Genomic DNA, 20,162 nt, shown 5'->3' with positions numbered 1-20,162 from the left:
CAAAGGTCAATATGAACTCTGTCAACTCTGAGTTTGTGATTAACTCTGTATTCCATCAGATACACAGTACTGTGCACAAGTCTTAGACCACTAGTGTTTCCAGCAGCTAAAAATGGTTATAAGTCAGTTATTTCTATCTTCTGCTGTAGTGTGCCAGTAGGAAATATCAGTTTATATTTCTAAACATTCATTTAGCCATTAATTGTAATAATCCAGTGAGATGTTTGAGATCTTGAGATGTTTGAGATCTGATCTGATCATCATCAGTCTGTCTGGAATGACATGAAGAAACAGAACAAACTGAGACTAAATCCAGAAGAACTGTGTCTCCAAGACGCTTCAAGAAACCTCCTGCAAAGCTCCTGAGAAACTCTGCTCAAGAGCACCGAGGACAAAAGCTGCTTTAAACACCAAGCATGCTCACAACAAATGTTGATTTAATTTAGTTCATAGAAGTTAATTGATAAAGAAAATCTATTTATGACAGCATCCTCAGCTTTGCAGGAGGTTTCTTGAAGCGTCTTGGAGACACAGTTCTTCTGGATTTAGTCTCAGTTTGTTCTGTTTCTTCATGTCATTCCAGACAGACTGATGATGATCAGATCAGATCTCTGTGGAGCAGGGTAGCCGTGTAGCTCAAGTTATCATTGCAACAAATAAAATATCCCGCTCTTTGAGCCAAAAACTCAGTTTGCTCAAACTAAACTAACTTACCTGGGTAAAAAACAAAACTGGTTTTGTGCAGCAGGCTTCGGGGGCCTGTACCATGAAGCCGGTTTAGCTGCTAGTCAGGTGAGATTCAGTTTAGTTTGCACCAGTCCTGGGGTTTAGGTACCATGAAAGCTTTTAGCGGCATTCATCACCATAACTTACACTCCACAGCTAACCTGCAGGTTATGTTCTGGTTTAGTGATCTCAAACTGAACTTGGACCAATCAGATGTGAGCAAAGCGATGTCTGATGCAAAAAGTCACTCCACATAGCCAACTGTACCCTTTGTGCATTTACTCTTGTTCTGTCTGTGGGACTTTGCATTTCTAGTTTGGCATTGATCTTGTCATTATCCGGCTGATTTGACCGTCTATCCCAGAGGAATGCAAGGACTCGTCTTTTTTTGATCACTGACACCATCAGATCCTGTAGGAACAAGACAACCATTCACCGTCAAATGATCATTACATGTAAACAAAGGTAAATCGCAGCATGGACATCTAGAGTTGGGTAGTGTGGATAGGTCAATGGTCTTTGGCAAAATGACATTTCATTTTCTCACTCTCACCAACTCTTACGACAATATTAATCAGAAAAAGGTTTGTAGATACTGTACGTCTGTTATTCAGAGATGTCCTTTCAGATTGGGAGGACTGGTGCTGGATGAAGCACATCCCTGTCTTTTGTCCTCCACTAGAGTTTTTACTTGAATAATGATTTTATGAATTTGAGATGTGCATTGGAATCATTAATAATGCAAACATACCCGGTACAGCAGATCAGCTTTAATGAGTGAGGTTTAATAATAAACTCCAGAAACTGATGTCAGGAATCATCAGGGACAGAAAGAGTACAATGTTCATTTCCAAAAACTAGATTTCAGTATTAAAATACAGAATTAAAATCATTTTGATCCTCTACATAAATGTGCAATGCTATTCTGACACTATGAGAAGTGACACATAAGATGAACAATAAAAAGGAATTGATGATCTCTTTACATGTCAGCGGGTCATTTGAGTCCAGAACTCAAGCTTTAGTCCTGATACACCAGTAAAATCACCTCAAGGTGAATACTGAGCGATTACAGGAATGTGTGTGGATCCAGATCCATTAGCCCTGCGGATCAGTTTCTGTAGTGTTTATGCACACAGACAGACGGACGCTTGCTGTGATTGTGTTCAGGTCATTCCTGCGCTTTCTTGGGATGGTCAGGGATGCTCTCACTCAGCGGGGTCAAACCCAGCAGGACCGTGTGCCGCTCATATGCTCTAGAGTTACGAAACTTCTCGTCCGTCCCGTGAAGCCTGTCCAGCACTCCCAGCACTCCGTAGCACTGATTGAACCTGGAGAGGAACACAGCTGGATTTAGACCGCGCTCAAGAAACAACCTGCCCTGATTAGTCAGAAGAACAAGGCTTTGCCACACTCTTTAAAGGCGATCCATTTACTAAGTAATAAGCTGGCTGCACTGCAAACCGGTGCGATACGGAGCGATACGCTGGGGACAGAATTTGCAGATCATCTGTTGACTGATATACATCAGCATATCAGATGCAATATCTGGCAGGAAACCCTGCTATCAGAGTCAGCTCTCTGTTACATGATCTTCATCGATATCACATGGAGACCTATGAAACCTTCAAAGAGCTATGGCCAGAGTTTAGCTGTTATCTCCTGAGAATAAAGGTTACTCATGAGATGAATGTAGAGCAAGGTTGACAGATTTCCCCTGGTCCTGGATGATGACTGGTCAGTCCGGTTTGTTACGAGATCAAACTCATTATTTAGTAATCCTGATGACCTTGATCTGCTGGTTCAGACGTTTGGTTAGGATCGGAGCTGGTCTCCTTCATACAGTTGGGTAAATAGGTTGAATTTTATACAATTCTGTATATATATGGGATTTAAAGGAAAGAAAAACAGGGTTAATTGGGATATAATTTGATTTGTGATGAGGTTAAATCATGTTAAATGTTGTCGTTTTAATCAGCAAATGTCTCTTGTTTACTTTTATACATAACATGTACTCTAAACTATCACCGCTGAACACACTGCTCCCCATCCAACACACACACACACACACACACACAGTCTGTCATGTATTTTTTCAGTTAGCCTCTTATTTATTCGATACCTTTAAAAAATAAAATAAAACGAAGATTAATTAACAAAAACTGCATGTGCAAAATGTAAACTAACTGTAAAACCTTCCCCTGCTGTTGAGAAGACTGTAACTGCACTCTGTATGTGGCTATAATTCACAGTTAAAGCAGAGGATTGTTGATTTTTTGCTGATTGATAAATGTGAGGAAATGAATAAAAGTGAGATAAAGTTACAACAGGTGTCACCAACACCCCTGGCCTCCGTCACTTTTAACCCAAGTATACTTTACAACAATGTCCCGAGATAGCCAGAGAAATAAACAGAAGAGACCAAAACACATGCAAACTACAAGCACAATGAATGTCTTCAGGTTGAGCGATTGTGTGAAGAGCCGACTCTAGCCTAAAATAGTATAAAGATGTCTCTGTGAGCTATAATTCATGGCAAGAGAATTGCCATCTCGCAATTCTCATTTTTTTCTTGCAATTGTGACTCCATATCAAGTGATTCTGACTTTATTACTCACTATTGAAACTCATGCCAGTCCCAGGACTCGTTCAGCTCAGGCCTGGTTTGTGTAAACTCTTGATCAGTGGCGTAGCAAGCCAGCCCCCCAAACGATATGGGCTCCAACTCAGTTAACTTATTGTTGATTTTTCTGACGTTACATGACTATTCACAAGCTGTTTTAATTATGGTATAAATGCTTGGAAATAATATTTAACATTTTCAAATCCATTCATTGTAGCATGCAAGCCACGCAATAATCGCAATAAGCTTTGTGCTCGGTTACTTTTATTATAACACAAAGTCTCATCCTTCTGTCAATTTTTTAAATCAAATACAAACAATAAATGTGTTTTGCACTCTTTTATTTGTAGTGAGATAACCATATTTGCCTCAGTTCAAGCGGCATATGAATCAGTGATCAATGATCAAGACTGCAGGAAGCCACCCGGTTTTCTTTATTTTATAAAAGCACAACCTTTTGTTGATACTGTGAGTGCACACAAATAAAACTATTTGCAGTTCTGAATGATGAAGGCTATACTCTTACCTTTATGAGGAAAAATTACAGCATATTTAAATTTTCCACTCATTAAGAAAAATAAATGCAAGTGATCTCACAAACACTTCCGTATGTCCTTCAAAGCGCTCTTCAGCTTCCACTCTTCACAAAAACGATTGGATATTTATCACGCATTTATCTTAAATCTTTAAAGATTTTTGTGTCTCAAACCATGTTTATTTGAGAAGGCTAAACTGATCAAACATAAGCTCGACTCAGTGTCTGGCGCTGGCCACTTGGTATAATTTAAAGCGGTCATCTGATGTGATTTCAAGTGTTCCTTTCTCTTTGGAGTGTTACAAGCTGTTCATGCATAGATAAGATCCCTGAAGTTGCAAAGACTAAAGTCTCAAAACCAAAGAGGTATTCTTTATAAAAGTTAAGACTCGTCCACACCTTCCTAAAACAGCTCATTCAGACACACCCCACATGTCTACGTCACAGTGTGAGAAGATTAGTAAAACACCACCCAAAAGTATACGCAAAGAAAGAAGGTGGAAGTATTATTCTGGCTGTAGTATTGTTGCTGCCGCCGGCGTCATGTCCTGGAGACGTGTGCTTCGTTGGGGAAGTGAAAGTACTGTGTTTGGGCTTCCAAAAGAGGACACAACTAGAAATCAGTGGTTAAGCTGTATTTACAACACTGTTCCAGATCAGTTCAACCCAAATATTAGAGTGTGTGCAGCGCATTTACGGAGGACTATTCCCTGATCCTGGGAGAGTAGCCTACAATGCTGGCTGCACAAAGACTGTTTCTATAAAGTGGGGCAATTCCAACTTTGCAAGAACAGTCTGGCACTTCTGACTCTCAGCCTGTAAGTATGTTTCTGCTGCTGATGATTCAAACGTGAGTTTTGAGCAGAGTAGAGTAGTGCTTGTTGTTTGTTGTTTCTCCGATCACAAATGCAGACGTGGTAATGTTTATGCGGTGTGATGCAACACGACGCATAAAAAGACAGTATAAGTCATTATAATCAGTAATTATGTCCCCACTGGATGCAACAAATGCCTCGTTTATAATGGGTTTTATTGTTTTTGTGTTATTGCACCAAGACACGGCATCACAATATGGTGACGGGCATAACATTTCCGTCTCATGCTTGAAGTATTCGGCCAATCACAACGCACTGGATAGCTGGCCAATCAGAGCACACCTCGCTTCTCAGAACAATGAGCTTTGTAAAAATCAGTTTTGAAAACAGTTGGTTTCCATCAGAAATACAGTGATATAAAAACACCCGCACCGGGTTTTGATTTTGAAACGTGCAGAGCTCAACCAAGCGTTCTCCCCACCCGCCAACCATCTGAATTTCTGTAGGCGGGATTTACAATTTATGATATCACAAATACAGGAAAACAACTTTGTAGTTCGTTGTAGTTCTTGAAAAGCATAATAGGACCCCTTTAATAAAGAAACAAAATGAAATATAACCACTTTGCCATTAAAAACCAAAACTGAACTATTTTAATGGCTGCAACAGCAGCTGTGTAATGGGGAAGAGAGAGAGAGAAGAAAGACACGGGCTCGGGTCGGACTCGGGCGGACAATTCTGATAAGCTGTCGGACATAGATATATAGTCCGTGCAGGGCTCTATATTCGTTCCCTTGTTTCAATTAAAAGTTCCCCCTCAGCTCAGCGGGCCCCCAATATGCACCTGCATACCCAGACGCTACACCCCTGCTCTGGATATTGAGGCCTGGACTTACTTGAGATGATGGTAGTCGTGGAACTCGGGCGAGGGCAGCAGGGGAAGGTGGTAGCCGCAGTGAGAGACCGTAGTGACCAGCAGAGCGATGGTGAACCACAGACTGGTGGTGGACACGTGTGAGCCCAGCAGAATCGGACCCATCAGAGCCGGGAGCATGTTGGACAGCTGTACAGAGAGGAGGACATGAAGGCTTTCAACAGATCACCACACATCTGACTGGATCTCTGACGGGTCGACGGATCTCACCACATGCTCCACCGGATGAGCGTAGAGCGCCACCACTCCAACAGGAGCCGTCCACTCGTGATGGATCTTATGGATGCTCTTATAGAGCGACGGATGGTGAACGAGCCTGCAAGAGCAGAAGAGTGAACGACAGGCTGAGCATCACCGCTCACAAGCAGTGTTCAACACATTACACATAAGCTTGTAAATGTTTTTATGTCTTCTGAATTTACAAAAAGCAAAACCACAATGGTTTCCATCACACTTAACTTCTATTGACTGCAGTGTGTTCTGTCTGAAAACAGGCCCAAATCGAGAAGATTTGGTGAAAAGAGACATGCAGAAAATCAGGAATTGCTGGCTTAAACAGATTTTATAAATCGTGATCTTATACTGGAAACACTATAGTCAAGGATGCACGTAAGTTTTTCAGTCTGGTTCATGAGAACACCTGGAGATTATAATAATAGTATTATTGCATATTTAAAAAAAATAAAATAGTAAGCAAAATAATAAATAAAGTGCAATACTACTACTACGCAGTTTTAAAATAAAAAGTGAATATTAAATAAAATTTTAATGATTTTTTAGTACACTTTAAATATACAACATTTTAATTTTCTGTTGTTTCTGTTTTTACTTTGTCTAGTTGCCAGTAAGTAAATATATGCACTGCCAGTTTTAGTCACAGTTTTCTGTTTTCATATGAAACCTGGAAATCTTACAGTATTACAGTTAGCTGATCTAAAACAGTGACGGCTGTCAACCATCAGTATGCAAATCTGAGCTTATTTACCCAGTGTGTTTTTATGTCGGTCACACCTGCACACCACTGACTTGCACACCTGGCCTGGTGGACATGATGAACCAGCAGCGCTGTGTTATCAGAAATGGAGTGAGTGTTTTCTGAATGCTGACCTGTGTGTGTAGTAGAAGAGTATCTCCTCCATCAGGCCGCAGACGGCCAGCTCCAGAAGCACCCAGTGGAAGGCGGGCAGCTCCAGGCCGCACGGATTGCCTCGCCACTTCATCAGCACATAGGTGAGCACCACCACAGGACCAGACAAACACACCTGGTTAAAGAGCACCGTCTTCACCGCATGCCGTAACCGCGCCGCATCCACCTGTCGGGAGACCGTTCACTTCAGTTACAGGTGTAGTTTCCCTAGGCACTTTACTACACGTCTACATTTTCTGGCAAATGTGAGTGGTGTTCTAGAACTCAAAATCTGGGCAAAATCAAGTTTGTTTCAGTGGTTTGAAACAGCTTGTCAACATGAACTAGAGCTGGGCGGTATATTACACCTCTACATTGTCAGTAATACAGGTATATTCTCCATCTATAAATGTTAGAAAGTCATGGAAATATGTGACCCTGGACCACAAAACCAGTCATAAGGGTCAATTTTTTGAAATTGAGATTTAATAAATAACCTTTACTGACAAAATAATAAATACTGACAAAACAGAAGTTCTCCTTGTTGGTACAAAATGCAATCCATTCGAGAAAGTGACTGTCTTACTACTTTTAAATCCTGCCTTAAAACGTACCTGTTTAGATAAGATTCGCTTTTTCTGATCAACTTTAAATGATTTATTGTTATAGTTGTTATTTGTTGTATTGCTGTCATGATTTTATGTTATATTATAACTCTGTCCTTGAGTGCTCTGAAAGGTGCCTTTAAATAAAATGTAAAATGTATTATTATTATTAAAAATGCCCATAAAAAATCTATTTAAATGTATAGGAAAAGTAGTGTTTCTGTTACTGCTGCAAACTAACCACTGCACAGAATGAAGAATATCAGATTTACATCAGAATATCAGATTATCATTAGTGACAAAATTCCAGAAGATATTGAGAGAGAATGTTTTGTCATTATTGCACACCCTTAGTACTCAGTTAATGAAGTGCTATACAGCAGAAGTATGCATACTCAGACGCAGTGATGGAAGCACAATCCAGCTCCATGCTGAAGTTCACCTGGGTTACTCTAGTGTAAGTGACCTGTTTATGACCCATCAAACCTCCCCAGAAGATTAATTTTATCAGACTTTTAAAAACCTTTTACTCTGTATAATCACCGGCAGTGTCATCACTGAACTCTGAACTCATAAACAGAAGATTATTCCACTTCTTTGCTACAGACAGACATTATTATACACTATACAATCTAAACACGCCAGGATTTATGACTACATTTAAAGATTATATATGCTGTGTAATCTGAATTCATGCAAAGTGTGCTGAAATTATTATCTGTACTAATGCGGTTATCAGAAAAAGCAGCAGTTCTGATTTTACAGGGCAATATTTTCATTCAGCTAAACTGATACGATAGGACCTTGTGACATACAGCAGTCAATGGCCGGTCAGCTGGTATAATAATAGAATATATAATATATAACAGTATTATACAGTAATACAGTGACACATCTAGCCAGATTTCCCACTGTCAATGATTTCACACAAACATAATTTACACATTATACTCAGTAATCAGCAGCAATATGTGCCTATATAGTTTTACTAAACCATTTTATTACATGAGAAATACATCAATATTTTTGAGTGATGGTACAAAATAAATCATTGCATTATAGTTTTGATTCTCTGAAAGCCTTTTTGTCTTGTTGTCCAGTACAAATATCTAAACATTCTTGCATTAAGAAGCATTCACTTGAGAAGCTAAATGACTGAAGATATTAAGTCTTGTTTTCTGACAACAATTCTCAAAATATTTTTAGTGTTTGCTTAAAACAAGATCAAATATCTGCCAATGGGGTAAGAAAAAGAATCTTGTTTTACCTTTGAATTGTTTTTTTTACTCCATTTGTAGATATTTGTAGATTGTTAGCAAAAAATAATTTTCGATTTTTTTTGGAAAACAAGAATCAATTTCTGAATTCATTCATGAAGTAAATGCATCTTGATTCAAAAATGTTTAGATATTATATATTAGATATATAACAATAATTTAATATTTTCATGTTTTAATCAGACACTATTAAAAGATGTCTGCATTCTTGCTTGTGAAATCATTAAATGTTATCATTAATGTTGTTTAATCTTTAATTTTCAGTCAAATAAATGCATGCGTAGCATGAATATTAACTATATTGCCCAGCCCTAGCAAGAACAAAATTTGCACGAGTAAACGTTTAAATCTTCTCTATAATAGTATTAATGTGGATGAATGTGATTAGTATTTTTAGACTTTTTTTTTTACAGCATGATCAAATCCTTATTTAATCACGGCCAAATTACATTTAATTCAAAAGATCAAGCCACTTATTCTTTATTATTTGCCCACTTCATCCTCTTCGCTGCAATCTTGCATTGGGGCTTGGACTTTCCTTTTCTTTGCGATGAAGAGCAGTTTGCATTTTCAGAAATATACTGATGAATTTGCACATTTTAATTAATATCTACTTTCCACTTATGATCTCTATTATAAAGTAATTATTTTATTTTATAGTACAACAATATAAAATTATAATACTAATATTTACATTTTTAATTTGATAATTTTCAAATGTTACACCAACAAGATTTTATTTTGATGGAAAATGCAGAGAGCCCAGCTTCTCCCTCGATATATTTACGGTAGGAAATTTACTAAATATCTTCATGGAGCATGATCTTAATATCCTGATGATTTCTGGACTCGTGTGCCGTTTGAGTCAGTAATGATTCACAGAGATGTGTGTTGAAGGACGTACCGGATTGTTTTTGTCAGGCTGAATCCTGTAACGTGTGATGAAGTTTGGCTTCCCTGTCGAGTCAACCACCATCAGGAGGGCGTTAAACAACCAAAAAGCCAGCGTTGGCACCAACATGGTCCCTGTTAAACACCAAAAAGAAAAGAAAAAATTATATTTGTGCATAAACCACTTTATTTTGGGGAAGATTATAAGTCATGTTCATGCATCTAATAAAAAAGTTTGTTGTTGCAGAATACAGTGGTCTGTGTCCAAATGGTTTGAATCAAGTGAACTTTAGCTGATTTGTCCTGAATGCAGTCAGTTCAGTCTAGACGAACAGATGCGTGAACATTTCATGATCAATATCCAGAGGGGAGGTCATGTAAAGGTTAAAAACAAGGTTTACTGCTTCTCTAACCGATAAAAAACAAGGCCGCCTCATTTCCACCCAAAGCTTGGTGAAGTTTGGTCCATTGTGTTTGCCAGAAGTCTCCTGATGCTCCCCAAAACCTCTGCAAATGCCTGCAAGCAAACACTAACAGATCAGTAAATGAAATTCAGATCATCATGATTTGAAAGGCAAAATGCAAAATGCAAACCATGTCACAGAGTTCCTGAACCCGACCAGAAAGAAAAGCCCAGATCCGATGACAAAAGCTGCTTTCTTCAACGAATCCCAAAGTCCTCCTGTATTTTCCTGTTTACAGAGATGATCATATGATTAACATCCTTGAAATGAACGAATGCATAAAGCTCGATCACAGCAGCCTTTATAACTAAACCGGTTCATGCACTTTTACACAAGCAGTCAAAAGCTTGAGCACACTTACACTTTCTACTTCTCAAATAAGTAAAGCCAGCACATTATAAAATAACACAACACTTCTGACAGTGACAGAAATAACAGTCTGAAAGGCTAGTATTTTAATGATGTGATTTATTATAATTATTTTCCATATGTTCATCAGCCTGACAGCCAGCACTGATATAAGCTACTAACAATATATTATAGGATCTTTCATTTCCTGTAAAGCTGCTTTTCAAAGATTTGTATCGTGAAAAGGGCTATACAAATAAGCTTGAATTGAACTGAATTGAATTATTAAGTAATTATGTTATAGATGTGCAACTCTGTAGGAGTTATTTGTCGGATGTGTTTTCATCAAATGAACAGCAGCTTCGATGAAATGTCAACAAACATCGTTCGAGTCTGAAAGATATGCTTTAAACTAAAGAATAAACCGATCTGTCCCATCAGCAGCATAGCGTTGATATTTATTATTTCTTTGTAAACTCGAGCGAAACATTCTGAATGAAACACTGTAGCGATGATGATGATGATGATGATGATGAAGATGTAACGCGCCCGCGACACAGCTCGACTAAAGCTGTTACAAACGCGTTACACTGAAGCATCAGTGACACAGAACAAACCTAAACAACTACTGAAAGCATCGCAATAATGTGTTATAAAGTGAAGAGACTCACTCCGGCCATGATGTGTGTCTGGAGCTCCGCGCATCTGACAGTCGCTCCGCGCGCTCGCTGCTGTTTACAGCGTCAGGAGCTGCTCTGTGATTGGTCGACCGCTGGTCAGCTGATCCCTGCGGAGGCGATACTGAAAGTCAGAATTACATTTTATAACATATCATTATATGTGTCCCTGGAGCATAAAAGCAGTCATGAGTAACACAGGTATATTTGTAGCAATAGCCAACAATACATTGTATGGGTCAAAATTATACATTTCTCTTTTATGCCAAAAATCATTAGGATATGCTCCAGGGTCACAGCAGAAATGACCCACAGAGAGATTTCTTCATCATGTGAAAGCTAGCTGATCGTTTTATTAGAGACTAACATTAGCTGTGCATTACGACATTAATTAGAAGGGTTTCAGGATCCTGAAACATCAGACAAACTTCCTTGACCCTTGTCAAGAACATATCCTCTGTGCCGTGTAAGAACATGGGCCTTTTAACTTTAATAATTTATTTAATTTTTTTTACTTTAGTGTGTGTGTGTGTGTGTGTGTGTTTAATAAATCAAATCAGATCAAACCAAACTGATAACAAAGAAAAAACTGAGAGTTAAAAATATTCTATGACATATACAGGCTTATATAGTGTTATTATTGTTAAAATGTAATATGTGTTGTAATAAGTGGGGTTATTATTCAGTGTTTTTCATTAATTAGACTTCAGACATTTTCTCTCATTTTTCTCATTTCAGTTTTTCTAATTTTCTCAGGTGATAATTGGGAACCACTTAACACATTTAATTCCTCTCTACAGTCATCTGAAACTTTCTTGATGGCATCATTATTATTTTATTGCTGCCAGTCATTCACTGCAGTGGTGCATCTGCCCTTCCAACGATCAAGTCAAGTAATCTTTATACAGCACATCATACAATACAGACTGTGTCAAAGTAGCTCTACAGTGTTAAACAGGAAACCTGCGTGTTGATAATGCAAGAGTACAATAGTAAACACTCATTTGTTCAGTCTCTGAGGATTGTCACTGTAATTGTTGTGAAGGACCAGACTGTGTTGGATCCATTTGCAGCTTTATTTAAAATGGTCAAACAGGCAGGGTCAAACACCAGCAAACTGAACAATCGAGGCAAGCCAGAGACAGAGTCGAGAAGCAGGCAGAGAACAATCAGTAACGTCAAACAGTCCAAGGGTCGAGAGGTACAAAACAAACACGGGTCATAACGCTCAGCAATGACAGCCAGGGCAAATCAAGACTTCGCAGTGTGGTGCTGTGTGTGACTGGTTTATATGTGTGTGTGTTAATGAGGTGCAGGTGTGGAGTGCAATCAGTCCCAGGTATGAGGCATGATGGGAATTGGAGTTCATGAGATGGCTTATATTCGGGCGATGGCTCCCTCTGGTGGTGCAAGGGAGGCGGTACAGGAACCTCTTCCGTAACAGTAATTAATAATCATGACCATTAAAATTAAACCTATTATTTTTGTTTGAAATTGACAGCTGTTTGGGGGATTATATGGTTAGAATTTAATATCTATTAGTATCAATCCTGGAAGTAGTTCATAAAGTCATTACTGTTGTGCTGCTGGAAAATGTCAACGCCTGTTGATGCTTTATTTTTTTTCTTAATTTAGCCACTGTATTGAATAAATACCTGGGGTTGTGTTTGTTTTCTTCTAAAATAGATGAAAATAAGCAGATCTAGCAGTTTTAAGGCTTTTCTGTAGGAGGAACTTCTTTCCCTCCATGCAACACAAAATACCTCTAGTTTCTCTTTAGGGCGTGAGTGTGCTCAGTATACCATGTTGTCAGACTGTTTTCCTTAAGCATAAAGTGCTAGAAAAGAGAGTGTCCATAGTTTCTGTTACATCATCAAATTGTTCTGAGCTATTGAATTTGCTGAGGGATTGAGACAAATCAGGAAGATTATTTACAAAGCAGTCATTTGTGGTAGAGTGTCAGCCCCACTGCAGTCAGAGCAGTTATAATCCATTCAGAATTTGAATTTGAAACTTTTGTTTATCGGACACATACACTGCAAAGTTTCGGGTATGACTTCTGCATATTTGTGCTGGATTCACTCTTGAAATAGCAGTGACTGACACAGCGATAACCAAAGAAATGGACGGGACAAAAGTGAATATGAACCTCCACAGACAACACATGTCCTGAGCGAGATCCAATTAACGGACCAAAAGCGTAAACTTAATTGAGATAGGGACATTTTAACCAGTAGGCTAATTGCATTTCCAGTAATGGACGATAGAAAGTAATGAATTTTATGCAATTTATGACATTGATTGTTTATTTCTCGCCTTTGGCAACCGCAATTCAAGACACGGAAAACTTAAATGAATAGCAGAAAAGCAGCATGCACATTCCAAAATGAAAACAGACACTTAACATGGGAAGCATCGGCATTCAAATCAGCAGCAAGAGTCAAAGCTAGTCCACAGTTTAGTAAACGTTGGCAACCTCTTTAAGTTATTCTTTACTGCGCTGTATTGACTGTTTTGATGCATTGCAATACGGTAGGGCATTGTTTTGATGCTTACAGCCAAAAAAGATTTGTCTGTTTTTTTTTTTTTTATTGCCGCCCCCCCCGACTCAAGAGTCAAATGTCACCCATGATCAGAGATATCATCACTCTGCTGCAGAACGTCATTAATATCAATTCCATGTCAAGTCACTTTTATTTACAAAGCAACTTTACAATATCAAAATAGGAAAATAGTGTGTCAATATTGTAAAACGACAAGCTTAAGCACTCAATTTTCAGTTAAAGTCATTTCATTATTGATGTCATTGTCCAGCTCAGTTCAGTTTAAATGTGACAGTATTAAATCCAATACTCCAGTAATACTCCATGTGACACTATTAAATCCAAAGTATGATTTCGACACGTGTTGATTAACCCCAGTGGAGTTCAGATAAATGTCTATGAATCTTTTTCATTATCAACACTGATATTAGAATTACCAACAATTAAGACTTTATCTGCAGCCAGTACTAACTAATAGAAAGTCAGCAAATTCTTTGATAAAGTCTGTGTGGTGCCCTGGTGACCTGTATACAGTAGCCAGTACAAATGTCACACGGGTTTTATCATTAACATTTAATACTCTAGATAATGTTATATAAAGCACCATAACTTCAAACGAATTATACTTTAAACCCAAACTCTGAGAAATACTGAAAATATTACTATAAATCGTAGCAACACCTCCCCTTTGCTCATGTTTATAACATTAATCTTGGAGGCAGACTCATTTAAAGTAATGCAATCATCTGGTTTTAGCCAGGTTTTATTTAAAACATTTATAATTGTTTTGCAAAAGGTGTCACCTGAGTTTTTTGTTACTCACACAGTGTTTTCATCAGTGGGTGTCGAGAGATAGAGTTAGGTTACCCTAAAAAGAGTTAGGGTAACTTTGACTTTTTCTTTTACAGATTACTGAATCTCTATTAGCACTGGATCAGAGGCAGAAAACAGTGCAGTAAATCATCACAAATATTCACTTTACAGTAAGATCCTCATCTGACTCTCAACAAATAAATCAATACAAATTAATATAAGACTGCATCATCTCTGATGATTGTCACTGTTATTAATACAATCATAACCATTCAAATTAAACTATTATTTTTGTTTGAAATTGACAACTTGTTGGGGGATTATTTTATGTGGATAAAATATTTTTTTCCTCCTTCTACTCTACTGTAATGGTTAAACAAATCAAGTACAAAATATTAAGGATATCAAGCCTATACAACATGATACAGATATTGTACAAGTATTTGATTTGAGTCCAATCTTCAGCTGAGATCTGGATAAACCTGTTTTGTTTGTTTTTTATCAAATGTACCCCATTTAAACATTTCAAACAACACATACTGAATACGTTTATTTATTTTTATTTTAACAATTCCTTTTCATATATTCAAATTTTGATCTAATATGATCTTTTGATCCAAAATCTGATAAAAAAAAATTGTTGTACAACTGGGCCTTGGAAATATAATGCATATTTGTGACCCTGGAATAAGACATCATTCAGACATCATATGAAAGCTGAATAAATAATCTTTCCATTGATGTATGGTTTGTTATGATCGGACAATATTTGGCTGAGATACAACTATTTGAAAATCTGGAATCTGAGGGAGCAAAAAAATCTAAATATTGAGAAAATCTCCTTTAAAGTTGTTCAAATGAAGTTCTTAGCAATGCATATTACTAATCAAAAATGAAGTTTTGATATATTTACAGTAGGAAATGTACTAAATATCTTCATGGAACATGATCTTAATATCCTAATGATTTTTGTCATAAAAGAGAAATGTATAATTTTGATCCATACAATGTATTGTTGTCTATTGCTACAGATATACCTGTGTTACTGATGACTGCTTCTGTGCTGCAGGGTCACATATTATCAACAGTTTTTATCCAAAACGTTCTTAAACCAAGAGACTTTTTCCCAGCAGATGTCATTCTTCCATAACTCTATAAAGCGCACAGAGCACAGCGGCCTCTGCTGACAGGAGACGCTCTGGTTCTCAGTCGCGCTGTGGATTGTGGGTGTCTGGGACGTTGCTTGGGCTTGTCAGGCTTTAAATCAGGCTTGTCAGTGCTGGATTGAACGCGACGCGACGCCACGCCGAGCTCTCTACTGAAGCCACCGCCTCGGGTTTATGGCGTTCCGATCGGCTCTTTAATGAATTCTCACAGCTTGCTCTTTTATTCAGAGAAGACAGTTGATCTTAAGGAGTTGTTGTTAATTGTGGATAAGTTGCAGTATGTTTGATAAGGTCATTTATCCTGATGAGTTCATTATCTTTGTCCTTCCTCAGCGGCCATGACCTCAGGATACGGTCTTCCTGCCAAGTTCATCATCCACTGTAACAGTCCAGGCTGGGGCTCAGATAAATGTGAGGAGATGCTGGATAAGACGGTGAAGAACTGTCTGGCTCTCGCTGATGAGAAGAAACTCAAATCTGTGGCCTTCCCTTCCATTGGCAGCGGCAGGTACAGCTTTAGTCGTAATAATTACATAAATTAAAGTAATGTTCTGCCCTAGGGCCAGATTTACTAATGGCAAATTAGTGTTAGAGCACAATTCCATAAAAGATTCCATAAAAACAATGCGCACATTAAAAAACACAGACACAGCAGATCATTCCATATGACCAGCGCAAATTACTGTCTGCTTTAAGACATGCTTTTTTGGGGGGGCATTAAATAATGGTGCAAATACCAGTAATTTGACGAGCGCAAACGTTAGTAAATTGCATTGAGTGATTCATTTTGGTTACACTTTATTTTGATAGTCCACTTTATCCGCCATCTCTATCTTTCTGTCGTCGCTCGTCTCGGCTAATGTCCGTCATGTGCACTGAGCGCTCTCTCCTCGCATCATGAGTCCCGCACTACATTTTTTGTTTTTCATTCAAATGTACATCATAATATAGAAGAAAAAATTAATCGCCACTTAAAAAATATAAACATGGTTTATAAAATATGGTTTTGTTAAATAAGTTAGTAGTTAATAGATTAATTTAGAATTAAAGGGATATATTTAAACTGCAACTAACAATATTAATAATAGATGTTGCAAAATGCATGTTGTGCAGAAAAAGATCATTTTCAGGTCATTAGTAATGTAAGGGGGAAATGGGAAAATGAACAGACTGATTAGTTTGAAAATTATATACTTTGTAGTTTTCTTATCCATTTGAGATCAAGTAATTCAAAGTCATTACTAACTGCTGATTATTTTGCCGTTTGCCATCAGGTGGTTGTTGAAAGTGAAGTGAAGTGACATACTGCCAAGTATGGTGACCCATACTCGGAATTCGTGCTCTGCATTTAACCCATCCAACGTACACACACACACAGCAGTGAACACACACACACACACACCGTGAACACACACCCGGAGCAGTGGGCATTTATGCTGCGGCGCCCGGGGAGCAGTTGGGGGTTCGGTGTCTTGCTCAAGGGCACCTCAGTCGTGGTATTGAGGGTGGAGAGAGCGCTGGACATTCACTCCCCCCACCTACAATCCCTGCCGGCCCGAGACTCGAACCCACAACCTTTGCATTACGAGTCCAACTCTCTAACCATTAGGCCACGACTTCCCCACAAGCGTAACGGTTCCTGAATACTGTGACCCTGCATGCTTTGCTGTGTTTCTCCTCTATAGGAACGGTTTTCCGAAGCAGACGGCCGCTCAGATCATTCTGAAGGCCATCTCCAGCTACTTTGTGACAACGATGTCATCCTCCATCAAGACTGTGTACTTTGTGCTGTTTGACAGCGAGAGCATCGGGATCTACGTGCAGGAAATGGCCAAACTCGACGCCAACTGAAGTAGAAAATACTCTGTAGATTTCAGAGGTGAAAAATTATTATTTTATGCTTGATGATGAAGTTCATATTTTTGGTACTTTATTATAACAGCAGCAGTTTGGAGTCTTTGATTTGATCCAATTAGATTTTTAACAGAGGGGTTGGGTTTATGTTGGCACTGCAACTACTGCATCATTTTGTCTTGTTTGTTCTGTTGTTTCAATGTATAATGTGTATCACAAACAATGTTAATATGCATAAATCTATGTATCTACAATAGTTGAAAACAAAATATATCTTAAATGAAGTGTATAACTTGTGTAATTTGTGACTACTGGCAGCAGATGGAGCCCTTTGTCCATCTTACATTCAATACAGACAAAAGAGGAACTGTGAAGGAAACATTTGGATAAGTTAGTTTATTTTGTTTATTTCATTCATACTTTTTCAGCTCCTGTGATGATTATCCATGTGAATTATGATTAGAGTATTCTTGTATATCGGGCAGCAGTTTCGTTGGGTTGATGGTGTAGAGCAGCAGCTCTGGGTTTCTCAGCTCTTTCTTGAGCTCTTATCCCGGGGTTATTGGCAGTCAGCGGTGGGTCAGTTTCCCAGTGCAGACCTCCTCGAAGGGCACCATCTGAGGACTAATCCACAGGAAATACGGGCAGCTTTCTCCTCGTCTCCTCGCAGGAAAATCTCCCTAAATTCAAAGCATCTGTAGGCACGGATTGGAAAAGGGCCACTTTCCCAGAGCTCTGGCAGATGATTTTTTTTATTCTTTGCATGTAGAAAGTAAGCCCGGCGGGGCAGAGGACTATATGAAATTAAAACAAACATCAGCGGGATCAGCGAGGGTAAATAGCCAGTCATCAAAGATCATGCTTGTGTACATGAAAGGAGTGTAATCTATCCGTCATTTTGAGTGGATGCAGTGAATCTGTTTGTTGATCGCTCGTACTCGTGAAGAATGTCGATGCAATATACTCACAGCCGCTCAGATGTGACTTAGTGCGAGAGCAAATGCAAACAAGGAAAATCCTCATGTGGTAGGAATTCCCTTCTTTAAACTACATTTACTTATATAGGGCACTTTTAGTGTTAAAGCTCAAATCTGAGGCTGTACTCATGAAAGCCACAAAGCAGCTTGATGTATAAACGCTGGACATGTGGGAAAACACTCGAAGTCAGACACCTATGGAGGAACTAATGCATGAAAGTTAAAGAGTAATAATCATTCTTAGTAAAACAGTTAACCTCCTTTTGGTGAAAATATGTACATTTTTACATTTTGAGCACATGCTTAAGACATGCGTTTCATAATAATATACCATAATCCAGTCATCAGAGTAGTTAATTACATACAAACATAAAATAAAGAGTATGCTTGTCCTGAAGGTACGGCACCACTGTATTAACATGATACCTCATCGTCTTGATTATATGGTTGAATAATAATATATGAGGATCCCTGTAAGGCCTTTGCTGCATTCAGGGCTCTTCATGTTCACATGAAGCTCAGGAGGCAGTCATCCCACACCTCTGGACTTAGAGTCCAAATCTTACAGCAGATTTTATCTTGCGGCTCTTATTCAAAGCCAATGGGAACTTGAGCTTTTGGCTCCTGCGAGATCCCGTACTGCTTTGATCTTGAACCTCCTCCAATATATATCAACACATGTAGGATTGTGTGGGCCTACGAACCAAACTGTGGTAGTTGGCAACAAGGTGGTGCTATAATCAACATGCATCAATGCTTATATTTCAAGAATCTTATGGGCTAGAATCTAAACTCCTTTCACTAAATTTTAGTGTAGGCCTGAATCTAGAGGTAACAAGATTTTTAAGCCATTTTAATGTTTTGGAAACCTCTTTTTCATACTCTTAACTAGACTGTCCATCCGATTGACATGAGATTTGTGTAACATTCATGGAAAAAGTTCTGCTTTGTCTGGCAAGTTTGAGTGAGTATATATTTTCTGGATGTGGCCCATCATGACGTTTTGCCCTGTATGTTGGGAATCCAGTGTCCAAACCTCACAGAACTTGGTACACATGGACACTAGGACAATCTGAAGAGGTACACCAAATTTAATCTATTTTCAATGCTATAGTTGAGGAAGGTTTGATCAAGGAAATTGAAAATTACAACCAAAGTTAATGTTCTTCCATTTCTGCGGTTTTCAAAGTCATGCTCTTCCTTTTCCAAAGTGTTGGACCCCTTTCTAAAAAACGTTGTACTGTATTGCATGAGAACTCCAGAAGCTCAGTGATTTTTCAAGCACTGGGTTCATCGCAGAAATCCTACCACTTTGCTCAAGAGTTGCATTAAACCCTAAAACAATTTCACTCACAAGTTCACACATGCAGCAACTGAATTTTGTATTTAAAGTAAGGAACATGGTCACACATTTCCAGCTCTCAGAATCATTCAGTGATGGCGATACTTCATTGCAGTGGACCTTAGCCTGCTGCAGGAGACTCCAGCTTGCACAATCCTTCTGGTTTGTGCATTAAATGGCTGGTCCTGTGTGCTTTTATTGGGCTGTGAGGGTCTGGAGGTGAATCTGGAGTCTATGTGAGTCCAGGGTTAATCTGTAGGCCAGATCAAAGGGTCACCTCCACAGATAAAGCCTGGCCCGTCAGCTTTTCCCTGCTATCTGCAAATGGTTAAACACAGTGTGATTGACTGCATTCAGCCAGGAAGAGAACAGAGGAAGCAATGTATCTTCACACGGCAAGTTTGAACACGTAAAAGCACAAGAGACATTCGATAGCTGCAGCAGAG

The 20,162-nt window shown here is 38.6% G+C and overlaps 2 protein-coding genes across 2 annotated transcripts; one reads left to right on the top strand and one right to left on the bottom strand.

Moving 5' to 3' along the window:
* Positions 1–1,476: 1,476 nt before the first annotated feature.
* On the bottom strand, positions 1,477–11,114 carry faxdc2 (fatty acid hydroxylase domain containing 2). Its single transcript, XM_079404630.1, has 8 exons — positions 11,016–11,114; positions 10,127–10,224; positions 9,946–10,049; positions 9,546–9,667; positions 6,741–6,946; positions 5,844–5,949; positions 5,596–5,762; positions 1,477–2,057 (listed from the first exon to the last, which is right to left on the bottom strand). Exons 1-8 carry the CDS (start codon positions 11,022–11,024, stop codon positions 1,898–1,900), a joined length of 972 nt encoding a protein of 323 aa, XP_079260756.1. The 5' UTR covers positions 11,025–11,114; the 3' UTR covers positions 1,477–1,897.
* A 4,538-nt stretch (positions 11,115–15,652) lies between these two features.
* LOC306862052 (core histone macro-H2A.1-like) lies at positions 15,653–17,685 on the top strand. The gene is made up of 2 exons (XM_079404647.1): positions 15,653–16,051; positions 17,229–17,685. Exons 1-2 carry the CDS (start codon positions 15,882–15,884, stop codon positions 17,392–17,394), a joined length of 336 nt encoding a protein of 111 aa, XP_079260773.1. The 5' UTR covers positions 15,653–15,881; the 3' UTR covers positions 17,395–17,685.
* Positions 17,686–20,162: the final 2,477 nt, after the last annotated feature.

This window comes from Barbus barbus, assembly GCF_936440315.1.
Source record: "Barbus barbus genome assembly, chromosome: 43".
In the NCBI taxonomy this organism is placed as follows: Eukaryota; Metazoa; Chordata; class Actinopteri; order Cypriniformes; family Cyprinidae; genus Barbus; species Barbus barbus.
The sequence above is the reverse complement of the archived record's forward strand: the minus strand, read 5'-3'. Positions and strand labels throughout refer to the sequence as shown.